This window comes from Medicago truncatula, chromosome 3 (assembly GCF_003473485.1).
Source record: "Medicago truncatula cultivar Jemalong A17 chromosome 3, MtrunA17r5.0-ANR, whole genome shotgun sequence".
In the NCBI taxonomy this organism is placed as follows: Eukaryota; Viridiplantae; Streptophyta; class Magnoliopsida; order Fabales; family Fabaceae; genus Medicago; species Medicago truncatula.
In genome coordinates, this window is record NC_053044.1 from 10,117,146 (window position 1) to 10,131,091 (window position 13,946).

Here is a 13,946-nt window from a genome sequence, read left to right on the forward strand (position 1 = left end):
TCAAGGACAAGGTGATATCAAACTCTCGACATAGACTTCTGGATTAAAATAACCATTAATGTCTTGAGGCACTGACATATTAAAAGTACCACTTTTGGAATCATAGACAGTAAACATCAATTGCACCAAATTTCTATAATACATTAGCACTTGGTCATCCTCCGTGATATATAAAGCATCGTCATTGGGATTGAGATCCAAATCATGCAAGTAAGGAGCATGGTATAATTGAGCCAAATCATGCATGTAAGGAACACGGTACAATTTACTCCACGGCTCTTCATTATCATATCTCTTCATAATCCAAATATCCACAAATTTCTCGAAACGTGCAAATATGCACAAGCAATCCATGGATTCCCTCAAGGACCAACTATCTGTCTCCAAATTAGGCTTCAAAAGCTTTTGATACGACTCCTTCTCCAAATCAAGAGAAACAATGTTATGTGAAGAACTCTGAGAATCATATGCCAACCAATTAATGGTACCTCTAGCAAATACTCCTACTGCACTAGTGGAGCCATATGGTAAGTCTTGGATCCTCCTCCAACAATCCGTACCCAAAGTATAACAACAAACTTCATTACTTTTGTCAGGAAAAAAAGAAACTCCAACAATCTTATAAGTATGAGTGGAATGACCATATCCAAAATTATATTTGGTAGAATGGGGAACTCTTTTTCCTGGATTTTCCATCACAGGAAACATATTGAATCTCCTGATGGAAGGGTTCCACAAAACAACAGAATGTCCAGCAATTGTATCATATTCGCAGGTGAAACAAAGAATCCCATCGCAAGATGAAACACACAACTTATAGGCACTTACAGTGTTCAAAATATCAGGGAACCTGAGTTTGGTAGGCTTGATGCAAGAGGTTGACATAGCTGCGTTGAAAACAGAGGGAATTGTGCAATCCTTCATAATTAGCTTACCTATGTCTCCCGGGATGTTAACGATGAGGTGATGGTTGTGCTGGAAAGCCTTTGAAAACTGAAGATGCTTCTTTGTGAATTTAGGATCGGAGATTAGAGATTTCAACGATTTGCCGAGGCACTGAAGTTGAAGGAGGAGCTTCACCGGAAGCCTACAAAAAATCTCAGCAACCAGATCGAAGGGAAGAGTGGGTAGGGTTCCGGTGACAATGGTGTTTCGGTCGTCTTCATTGCTACCAAACTTCATTTGTTGGAGTGGAAACGCAAGAAGTAGATCTTCAAGCAACGATTTGTGAGAAACAAGAGTATGGTTTTATATTGTGTAAGATTTGGATGGTGTGAATTGAATATTAGGGTTCCACTTTTGGTGGATTAGGGTTCCGACGATTGGTGAGAAACAAGCATTTTATATGATTTTCATTTCATAGATACAACGTTTTTAAAAAGGCCCAAGACCTTAATAACAAAAAACAGGTTTTATGTAATGTGCATAAACAAATTACTACTGCACCACACCACACAAGCTTATTTTCCACGTATAGATCACTAAATCACATTATATTTCATTTAATTTAATAGTGAGTTTTATTGGAGGATAATTTGCTTAATCACAACCACAAATAGTTTTATTTGGGCACACTCGCACAAATGAAAAAAAGAAGTAAAAGAAGAAACACTAATCAACTAAGGCTCACAATTGATAAATAGCTAATATAATTATTATTACGATATTTGCCCACATAATGATATTGGAATATAATAAAATATAAAATATTCCAACAACAACTACCATATTGTTCTATCTTTTATGTTTTCAGACATTAAGAAATTGTTGCCGCATTAAGAACATTTTATCATCTAAATCGTAACTCAAATCTTAAAAAATCAAATGACAAACCCTCTAATGCGATGATCCAACTATTTAAAATTTAAAAAGTAATGTACGACGAGAGAACAAACAACTCAAACCAACAAACAATTGAAAATAACCGAAATTTTTCAACTTAAAGATTCCATCAACCATTACATCCAACAATACATGCATAAAATAAATAACATAAGGAAAAATTAATCATATATATTTTGAAGTTGAATCTCAAACACAAGTGACATAACATAGCATCAACAACTTGACATCAAGAATAAGGTGATATCAAACTCTCAATGTAGACTTCCGGGTTCAAGTAACTGCTACTAATATGTTGAAACTCAGGTATATTAAAAGTACCATTTTTGGAATCATAGACAAACAACTTCAATGTCAAAAACTCTTCAAAATCCATTAGTACTTGGTCATCATCCGAAATAGCATAGCAACAACTCTTGGAATAGGGATATAAAACTTGATCTCCCATGTAAGGAATATTGTACAATTTTGTCCAAGGCTCTTTATTTCCATATTCCTTCATAATCCAAACCTCCACAAGCATATCACTGCTGCTGCTAGTAAAGAGGCACAAGCAATCCCTCAACTTTCCCAAGGATTCACGTTGCTTATCCGTATCTGGCAGCAAAAGATTTTGATACGACTCGTTCTCCAAATCAAGAGAAACAATGGCATTCAAAAGTCTACTTGAAATATCATATGACAACCAATTAATGGTGCCACTCACAAATACACCTGGATTATCACTGATGTGAGAATATGGGAAGTCTTGGATCCTCCTCCAAGTATTGGTACCCAAAGTATAAACACTAACTCTATATTGGTTCTTAAAGAAAGAAACAGCAACAATCTTATAATTGTGAGTTGAAGGACTATATCCAAAGCTAAATGTGGAAGCGAGAAATGTATTTCCTTTTCCCGGATATTTCAAAGGAGGGAAAGTATTGAATCTCCTAATGGAAGGGTTCCACAAAAGAGGGAAATGATCCTCAATGGTGAAACAAAGGATGCCGTTGCAAGAGCAAACACGCAAATCACAAACGTTAACATTGTTCAAAAAATCAGGACAATCGAGTTGGGTCTGCGCGACGACTATATAAGCTTTGAGGTTTTAGGTTTTCACTTCGACTTGGATTACTGACGTGGACAACTTAGTATCATTGGATTTCATAGATTGGTATCAATGACTCAGATCATTCAACTTGGATAAAAATAGCCACATTTTTTTCTTGTAAAAAAAAAAAAAACTTATTTTAATATCAATAGTATATATATAAAGTAAAGTTTTTTATGCCACGTACTTCCACGTTTATTTGCAATATTTTTATTATTTTTCTAATTTTTCAAAATCAATATTTTATTTATCATAAATATCTCAACAAACTTTTGATCATATCTATTAAATATTTTATTTAACTTTTTTTATTGAATTCTTGAACTTTTTTTACTTAACTTTTTTTTTTCTATTAAATATTTTTCTAATTCTTGATATTTTACTTAACTTTTTTTATTGGGAATATACGTGGAAGTGACATGTGGCATAAAAAAAATTGACATGTGACACCTCACTTAGGGTGCCACGTCAGCGTTGACCGAGTAAACAATAGACTGGGGGTCCAAAACTGCCAAAGAATCAAAACATAGGGGGCTGTTTTGTATTTAAATTAGTTAGGGGTCCATAAATGCAACTTTTGAAAAGATAAGGGCCCAAAAGTGCAATTAAGCCTAAATTTTATTTGCGGATATCATATATATAATTTCTTTATCTTCTTGAATGTGTCTAACCGAACAATGCCGGATAAATACACTAGTAAGTTATAAAATAATTATTTTCTGTAACAATGAGATATACTAACATAGACAAGCGAACTATCAAGCTCAAGCAGTGCCATGAAAGGTTGTTGATGATTGTGTACCCCTTTAGAAGTCATTGTCATTTATCTAGAATAATTATTACTCCTCCGTTATTTTTTAAGTGTTGTTTTAGTGCGGATATAGCATTCCTATTTAACTGTCTTTTTGATATTTTAAGGGTATGATTTATCAATTATACCCTTTGTCAATTACTAATATCTTTTTCAAAAAAACTAATTAATGTTATATATTTGGAAAACTAAAGTTTGTTTTTTTTAAACAAAGTTTGTTTGTTTTATAAAACAAAGTTTGTTTCTTGTTATCTTAAAATTTAAACAAAACTTTGTTACCTATAATAATGATTTCATGAATAGTTAAAATTATATAAATAAGATGAGTAGGAATTATTAAAAATTTCAAGTGCAAAGTAAAAGAACGGATATGAGAGAAAAATAAAATAAAAGACTCCATGAATGTTCAAAAGGAATAATAAGTGGAAGACTTGTTGGAACGGCTTATGGGAGGTGAAGAGGAAGAAATAGTTGAAGACTCGTTCGACAAGATAGAAGAACAAGAACAAGATAGGAATTTGTATGAGAGAGAGTGTGTGCAAAAAAAAAAGGAATTTGTTGTAGAAAACATAATATCTAACGAATGTTTGTTACAAGATAAAAATAACATATTAAATTTATTGAAAAGAGAAAGTTTGTGCAAAAAAAAAGAAGGTATATATTGGTGGATTAAAATGAGGGTACAATAGGAAGAAAAAGTGCAAAAATACACTTTGCTATTTTGGTGTTAATATTCTAAAATGACACTTAAAAATAAACGGAGGGGATAGCATTAACAAAATGCTAATAAATGTTTATGGAACACTAGTTAAAAAACAAATATAGTACTTTAGAGGTATTTGTGTAGTCAAAGTTTTAAAAGTGTAAAATATATTCGTTTTAATACAAAATTTATTTATTTTTGTTTTCATAAGTGTTTATTTTTTGAAGAAGCCAAAATGAATTATATTACGACTAAACCACACTCTCCCCATCACAAGGTATACCGCAGACGAGGCTAAAAAAAATATACAAAGTCAAGAACAAACCCGAAATCAAGGAAACAAGAAACGAAACGAGCAATTATGCCATGCTTGAACATAACAAAGGGCTAAGACACCACCTATGGTAATCAAAAGGAATAATTTTAGATTTTTCCCTTAGCCACCGGAAAGAGAGGTTTAACATTATCTAAGAGCTGAAGTGCCGAACATGATTTGTTATTAAAGATTTTGTTGTTTCTTTTCTTCCAAATAGTCCAAATACAAGCACACCAAACCGAGTGAATGAGATTAAAATGAGGAAATATCTCATTGCTTGTTAATACCGGCATACTCAGAGAATTAGGAAATATCATTGTGCGACCAAAAATAGAAATATTAAGAGAGGTTAGAGTACATGAAAAGAAACAAGATGGAACATTGTTTAATATAACGACTGAAATTGATTAGTAAGTGTTGGATGTAAAAGCCCGATTTTTGCTAGATTTATTTTAATTATTTTAATATGTGTTTACATGTGCTTGTGTGTGATTATTTATCATTGGATGCATTTTAATGAATTTTCGTGTTACAAGGGTAATTTAGTCATTTTGGACGCAGGGATATTTTGGTCATTTTGCAAGTAAGGGTAAATTAGTAATTTTTGGTGAGGATTAGTTTTAGTGTTTAGTGAGAACCATTATTTTACTAAGTTACTAGCGTAGTAATTAGTTGTAAACTGTTAACTGATCGTTGTTAGTACGTTACAGTTAAGTGAATGTTATTAGTATTTTACCGTTGAGGGAGTAGAAACATTTTAGAATTGTGTTTGAGTAGGTTAAGTCCACTAAGGTATTAGGTTAAGACCATTAGAGGAATAGCCTATATAGGCCTTGTCTTAAGAAAAAATCTCATTCATTTTCATTATAAGAGTTATATTGACAGAGGTAGAGAGAGAATGTGGAAGAGAAGAGAAAAAGGGTTAGAGGAGAAGAAGCTTGACGATTCAAGAATTGGTGAGATCATAGGAGAGTGAAGCTTGAGCTAGGATTAATTGCTAACTAAGGTAAGGGGATTAGAATTCATCATAATCATTTAGTGTAATTTTTCAAATTGTTGTATGATTAAGTGCTTAATTGAATAAGTGGTTAATTGTTCATAGTTGTTAAAATCCGTGCTCTAACTATGATGATATGTTTGAATGCATTAAATTGGTGATAATTGAATTGTTGTTGGTGAAACTTCATGTTCAAAGTATGTGAAAGTGGTATGATATGAATTATGCTCAATTTGTTGAATTATGCTATGTTGTTGTTGAGTTCTGATGAGAACCATGTTCAATTGATGTTGTTGTTGTTAAGTGATATTGTTGTTGATGATTCATGACTTGGGTGTTCATAGTTCATGATTTGATGATGAGAAATGAGTTGTTGTTGTTGGTTTTGTAAAAATGGATTGATTGGTGAATTATGTTCAAATGACAATTGTTTTCATGTTTGTTGTGTTGTTGTGAACCCTTTTAGTTGCATTGACCTATAAAACAAACTTTGGAACCACATTTGGGCATTAGGGGATCAAAATTGGGAGTTTTGGGTAAAAAGGGGTTGAAACCCATAATATATTTTTGCAGAACTATGACTGTTCGCTTAAGCGAACCAGCATGGTCAGTTTTGGAACTCGGTCGCTTAAGCGAAACGGTAAGTGACGAGTAAGCGAACATTACTGGTAGCTACTGGAACTCGTTCGCTTAAGCGAACCTGCCCAGTTTCAGCATCTTTGATTTTTGGTTCCGGATCTTAGGAGGTCAATCCGAACTTTGTAAAATGATCCTCTCAACTTGTTTAACATCTGTTTGAACTCCTGAACCTACTGGAACATGTTTTACTCATTCAAATTTGGGATTTTCCATGTTGGGTTGAAACTTGCAATTTTGGGAATTATCGGATTTTGTCAAAATGAACTTTTGTGAACTAACTAAGATTACAAGTTGGGTCTACAGTTCCTATAGACTTATGCAAAGCTTGTAATGTTGGTTAATTGTCTTAATCATGTCAAACTTGAATTTTCGGATGGGAATGTGGAAAATGTGAACTTAGGTTTTCTCAAACGAACTTAAGCTATACTTTGAACTAATGCCTAATAGTTTGTAAGTGGCTTAAGCTCATGACTACATGATTGATTAAGATTATCTTGTGAGTTTTCAAACTTGAATAAATTATTTATTTTGGAAATTATCAATGTTGGCCGTTTTGCCACTTGATATATGGAATTTATCGGAAATGATTCTTTTTAGCCAATTATCTTATAATCATTCGTGACTAGCCTTATGTAACTAAATGAATGAATTGTTAGATGCTGGATATGATATTGATCATAAGATGTTGTATTTTCTCTTTACTTGTAATATGAAAAATATTTGGAATGATGAAACTATGTGATGTAGTTGATGTTGAATGATGTTGATGATCATTGATGTTTATGATGATAATGTGATGATGACTCTTATTTGAATTGTGACTTAATTATTGTGACATAAATACTTGATAATGCAATTGTTGTTGAGGTGATCAATATAATTGGAAGTTGTCATTTATATTGTTTTGATTATTATGAAGTGATGTTGCATTGTCGAGTCTTTGCTTGTATGTCTATGCATCATAGTCATGTTGAGTCTTGTGGCTGTAAAAGGGATGTGCTCTTTTACTTCGGTGATAATGTAAGACGGGTGTGAAATCTTACACATGATGTGTTTGTTACATCATGGGTGACGACCTTGAGGTGATTTGGTACCACATGCATATATGTGTCGGTTTAAGCGCATATCATGTTGATTTGTTACATCATGAAGATAGCTGAATCTAAACAGTAGATGGAGGAGGATGCGATGGTGAACCGATGATGGATGGAGGGAGAGTGGTCGCAGTCACAGCTCGCCGGCGGTGGATTTGCTTGTGGTTCGGTTCGGTGTATTATTATTATTATAATTATTATTATTATTACTACTACTACTACTATGTGTTACAAAAGAAAAAGCTATATTTTTTTTACGTAAAGATATATTATTATTATTACTATATGTTACAAAAAAAAACTATATTTTATTTTTTTTACGTGATGTGTTAGCAATATTTTGTTTTTATTTTTTTTTATTTTTTTAAGAATGATTGGAGGGAAAATTTGTATTTTGGTGAACAAGTGTAGAGGGAAGATTGCCACCAAAAATTTGATGTTGTTGAAATTTTTATGAAATAAGAGAGTAACGTTTCAAAAATGTCCCCAAAAGTATTTAAGGGGACAATTCATGATTGTTACCAAAGAAATAATAGAGTGACGCTCCAAAAACGTCCCCAGAAGTATCTAAGGGGACGATTTCCAGGGGTTGCGAATTTATTTCTAGCAAATATCATAAAACGTTGTCTTAGGGACTTTTAGGGGACAAATTTTGCACGTCCCCTAAAGAAGTGTTGCCAGAGACAACAAATGGTGTAGTGTACTATGCATGTATAAAAAAATTATGAATTAAAAATGCTATGATTATATTTCCTACTAGATAGAACCTGAAAGCCCAAAAGAAAAGAGGGAAAAGATTAAAATGGAGAGCTAAATGTCCAATTATTGCTCGGTAGAACTTTAAGATGAAATTGTGAATTTATTTCTTGACTCATTGTCTATTCTAAAAGTCTTCTAAAAGACCTTGTGTATAAAATTACTGCACTTAAGATAGTTCCATTTACAACCCACTTCCCATATTTCCACTCAGCACACCATCAAACATTTTAACATTCAATCATAGCCTCAAATTATCAGTTTATAATCTCCAAAGAATAAGCAGATCAACATAAGTGGATGCCACTCACTTATAGGTGGTTTCCATCTTTCATTCTTTTGAAATAAAGTACGTAGCAAGATACAAAAAACAGTAGCAGTTGTGATAAAAATAATTAAACTAAAATAGTCTTAGTAACTCATCAGAATACAAATTAAAGTTTGTGGTAAAATGGAATAAAATACAAACTCAAAACTACTTTGTTTCCAGGTTCAATAGGATTTGTATAACTTATAAGCTGCTTTGTTTCCATGCTTTAAACACCTGTTCTCTGCAACAAGTAGTGCAATATAAGAAACAACGAGAGAAAATCATTATCATATATACAAAAAACAGCTTTTTAAAAAATTCAATCGACAACATTACTAAGTTTAGTTCAACTTTTAAGAACTGCGTTGAAAAGTTTATCCAATGTCAATGTTCCAGAAACCTTGTCGAAGAAGCAAAGTTTAATATAGAATTCAATACTTGCTAGTGTATCTAGCAATAGTCAGAAAGTCAGTAATAAATAATAAATTGATCTCAACATATGCGTGAGTAGTAAATAATAATCCCATTCTTGAGATACATGTGTGGTAAAAACGGATATTCAATATTCTTTAAAAAATGACTTCGCAATATCCAGTTTTGTTTATAATGTATTCTGCAAGATTTGAAACAAACATTAAGAAATTCGTGCAACGTCTAAGAAGACATTGTAACATCTACACCATAACAGATATCTTAGAAAATGAAATGACAAACTATTTAATGCAATTCATGATTGTGAACTATTTAAAATATAGTGCAAGATATGTGAGAATCAACAACTCAAATTAACCAAACTATTGAAAATAAGAAGCAATGTTGAACCTATAGATTCCATCAACCATTGATTAACAATGATCCAAAATTCACCAAGAATCAAAGCAGACATAAATTAAACAACAAACAACTAACCATATGTATATTGAAGTCGAATGCATGCTTTAAGTTAAGGTGATATGAGACTCTCAATGTAGACTATTGGGTGCTTCTGAGCACAGTTGTTTTGAAACTCAAGAATATTAAAAGTAACAGTTTTGGAATCGTAAACAGCCAACTTCCTATCGTAACTTTCAAAATCATTAAATTCCATCAGCAGTCGGTCATCCTCAGACAAATATAGTCCAAGACTCCACCACCAGCAGTTGTCTTCGAAACCGTGAAGATCTTGCATGTTAGGAACATGGAACAATTTAGTCCAAGACTCTTCATTTCCGTACTTATTCATAATCCAAACATTCAAAAACATATCACTAGTTTCAAAGACACACAAGCAATCCCTCAGCACATCCAACCTCCATGAATATGACTCATTATCAGAATCAGGGAGGAAAAGTTGTCGATATGACTCATCCTCTAAAGCAAGAGAAAGAATAAAGTGCAAATAATCATCTGATTCACCTTCTGCATACCAATTAACAGTACCACTCACAAATACTCCTCGTCCATATATGCGGTAATCATGTGGGATGTCCTCTATTCTTGTCCAATAATCAGTCCCCAAAGTATAAACAAAAACATCATTTTTGGAAGCAAAATCAATGACCTTATACTTATCAATGAAATGATCATACCCGAAGCTTATGAAAAAAGTATCATGTCTGCGTCGAATTTCCAAAGGAGGCAATAACTTAAATTTTCTAATGGAAGGGTTCCACAAAACATAAGAACCAGGCTTGAGAAAACAACAAAAAATGCCATCGCAAGAGCACAATACGTCCACGTATTTAGATCCATTTGTGAGAGTATTAGGAGGGTAAAGTTGTGTCTGTGTAACAATGGTAGAAGTAGAAAAAACTGAGTGGATTGGAGAATCATATAGAACTAAATCAGCCAAGTTGTTCATAGAGGCTATCATGAGGTGGTGGCGCTTTGTTGACAATTGAAGGTGATTCTTTGCAAATTTTGGATCAGAAATAAGAGAATGAAAGAACTTACATACGCATCGAAGTTGAAAGAGAAACTTCACAGGAAGCCTGCATAGAATTTCAGCAATTAGATCGAAAGGAAGAGTTGGAAGCTCCGGCGTGAGTGACTGAGATGAAAGGACTTTGTTTCCCTGCGCCATTACCCAAGAATGGTTTGTGCGAAACAAATGCTAACTATGTGAATTCCAGAATTAGGATATTCGTTCGAAAACAGGGTTCTGTTTAGAACAAAAATGAAAATGAATATCAAAACATATAATTCAATTTGCATATTTACTATAACCATAAACATATATTAATATTAGAGATGGTCTAAACCCCAAACACAATATAAACACAATTCTAACCGAAGTTATTTTTTGGGGGTGGTTGCAAATGCTTTCAATTTGATGGTATTTGATTTGTACTTTACCTTCTGATTTTGACTGAAAAGGGGGAAATTGCGGTTTGTTGAAGAAGATTGGTTAATTTTAGGGTTCATGGTTTTGGTCTATGATAATTTGGGGAGTGGTTATGGTGCATAAGGAAATCCTTATGCACCGTGCATAAATCCCAACATAATTGCTTCCTACACCCCCAAAGTGAGCCAAAACCATTTTTATTCAAAATAAAAGAAATCTGATGGTTGTGATGTGTTTATGCACGGTGCATAAGGAAATAGCTTATGCACCATAACTTTTGCCGATAATTTGAGGGGAAGAACATATCTGATTATGGTTTACAAGGCGAATAGTAACATACTAACATTGGTTGAAACCATTTTAGGATAGTATAATCTGAACCATCTATTTAATCTATTGGTGTGTTTATCGCGGTTCACCGTTGATAGACGTCCCTCGCCTAGAATCCACCATTTATTTCTACTAGATAAATAAAAAGATACGATTCTTACCAACAAAAATAGGGAAATGCTAACAAGTGCTCTTAGGGCACTTGTTAAGAAGCTTAAAAAAGAAAGTTTATCTTAGAGATGATGTATTCAACACCATGAAACTTTAAAAATGAACTTTTTCCACATCAAATTTATAATTTATTTCTATTTTTGAGTTCTTAACTAGTGTCATAATTTAAAGGCACTTGTTAGTATAATCTAAACAAAATATAAGATACAATTTTCCATCAAAATTATAGAAAATTAAAAAAATATCAATTAAACACATGTATCACAGTTGTCATTGTAAAGATGAAAATATACTTTCAAATAAATTAAAATTTTCTTTTTTTTATAAGGAAAATAAATTAAAATGTTTATAAATATAATTTATACAAAAAGCAAACATGCATCGTAATATCCCACTTATCAGTTAGCGATATTTTTTCAGTTGGTTCAGTTTAAGTACGTTTTAAGATGAAGGGTAATTCGATAACTTGGCCACAAGGGGTATTTAAGAGAATGCTAAAATATGGTTTTTGTCTCTGCAAATATGCATCGTTTTGGTTTTAGTCCCTGTAAAAAAATTTTGTTTTTGAAAATCGTCCCTGCAGGGACTATTTTCAAAAACAAAATATTTTGCAGGGATCTTTTTCAAAATCAAAAGATTTTGCAGGGACCATTTTTCTAATAAATGGGTTCAGTCATCATGTGCCACGTATGCAAATCATCTCAAAAGTGGAGACAGGGACCAAAACCAAAATGAGGCGTATTTGCAGGGACCAAAAACAACAAATTTTTTTTACAGGGACTAAAACCAAAACGAAGCATATTTGCAGGGAACAAAACCATATTTTAGCCTTAAGAGAAATTGGCCCAAAATATTTTATTATCTCAAGCTCTTTCTCTCTCTAAGAAAGTTTCGACCCTCTCTCTCCCTTCCTCACCAATTCATCAAAACCTCCTTCCTTTAATGATTTATGATCAAGATTTGGTTCCTACATGATCCTATAAGAGATTGGAAACTTGGGGTTAAGCTTGTTTTCCAATTCTTTCACTCACAAGAAGAGATTCAAGGCTAGGGTTTGGTCCTTGGGAAAGTTGGAAGTTGGAGCATGAGCTTGTGCATGTTATGGTTTCTTCATGATCAAAGAAGCAATAATAAACTTTGCATAGTCCGGGGGCCGGCCGCAGCAGAGCTGTGGGGCATAGCGGCGCCCTCGCCTGGCGCCATTCAATCTTGTAAACTCATTGACACCGCAATTGGAAAAAGAGATACGAACGGAGAGGGTTTAAGCTTGATTTCCACTTCCTTCTTCATGTCATAAGATCAAGAAGCTAGGGTTTGGGTGGCTTGATCTTGGACCTTGAAGCCAACTTCAGAAACATACTAAGTGAGTGCTTAGATTAGCTTACCTACCTTTGGGTTGTGTGATTCTCATGCATGATTAGCTTGAAGCTATAGGTCATGATTTTACCCCTTTTTATGTTATGCTAAGTAAATTAACAAATACTTGGAATCTTATGTGTTTACCAGTACTACTATGATTCTTAGGCTTGAAATATGCAATGGGACATTGAATTTGGAGGTTTTTAGACTAAAATGTTGTTTTTCACGTTCGGCACTTTCATGGCTCGTCGAGCACGCCAAATCTCGCCATGGCGGGAAGTGTGAAACAGAAAGCATGTTTTCGAGCTGGCAGTGTCGCCAGGGTGAGAAGTATCTAAAATCCATCTAATATTAGAGAAGGATAATACGAAAAACCAGACTCAGCAACAACCTCACAGTGTAGTTTCACAACCTAGAAATCCATCTAAAATCAAGCATTCCAATATTAGACTCTGAAGTTGCAGTAGCTCATCATAGTGTGGAAATTGGCATTAACTCTGCTTGGTGACTAGTACTTCTACCAATCAGTGTAAAAATTATGCATTTGAATATTGTTTGGCATATTACTTAAATTTTGATCAAAGGATGTTTTGAAAACAAAGAAACAAATTTTTTTTTGCAGGGATGTTTTTAATTTTTTCTTTTTTACAAGGATGAAAATCAAAACGCGCCCAAATTACAGGGACAGAATGCATATTTAAGCCTATATTTATTGTTATATCGAAATTAATCATACTTATATTCGGTTACTGTTTGCACTAATTTTAGTTTTAAAACTCCTTTAATTGTTTAAAATGTTTGAAATTTTGTCCTCGTGAGCTTAGTTCAGTTGGTTGGGACAATGTATAAAATATGCAAGGTCCGAGATTCAAACCCCGACCACTAAAAAAAAAAGTTTAGGTTTTGAAATTCAAGCATACATAATCTGTATATGTTATAAAGAGTAACGTTTGAGAAACAATAAATTTATGGGTAATAATCAATTTTGAGAAAGAAAAAAAAAATCGTTGTGCACATGCTATAATGTAAAATAAGTAAAAAAATCGTTGTGCACATACAATAAGTAATAAAAAAAAAAATCAAAAATCGTTGTCCACATACTATAATAAGAATTACAACGATTTTCATTTTTTTTATTTAAGTAACGTGCAAAATAATATTCAAATGTTTAATTTTTATTTAAATGCTATTCTTATTAAGGT

At 33.0% G+C, this 13,946-nt stretch overlaps 3 protein-coding genes across 3 annotated transcripts; all 3 read right to left on the minus strand.

Annotated features, from left to right (window-relative positions):
- Nucleotides 1–1,182, minus strand: LOC11445580 (F-box protein CPR1). The gene has a single exon (XM_003599168.1). The coding sequence runs from the start codon at nucleotides 1,180–1,182 to the stop codon at nucleotides 1–3; it is 1,182 nt and encodes a 393-aa protein (XP_003599216.1).
- An 889-nt stretch (nucleotides 1,183–2,071) lies between these two features.
- On the minus strand, nucleotides 2,072–3,752 carry LOC11419620 (F-box/kelch-repeat protein At3g23880). The gene is made up of 2 exons (XM_003599169.1): nucleotides 3,678–3,752; nucleotides 2,072–2,902 (listed from the first exon to the last, which is right to left on the minus strand). The coding sequence occupies exons 1-2, from the start codon at nucleotides 3,750–3,752 to the stop codon at nucleotides 2,072–2,074; spliced, it is 906 nt and encodes a 301-aa protein (XP_003599217.1).
- A 5,752-nt stretch (nucleotides 3,753–9,504) lies between these two features.
- LOC11438269 (F-box/kelch-repeat protein At3g23880) lies at nucleotides 9,505–10,623 on the minus strand. The gene has a single exon (XM_003599170.1). The coding sequence runs from the start codon at nucleotides 10,621–10,623 to the stop codon at nucleotides 9,505–9,507; it is 1,119 nt and encodes a 372-aa protein (XP_003599218.1).
- Nucleotides 10,624–13,946: the final 3,323 nt, after the last annotated feature.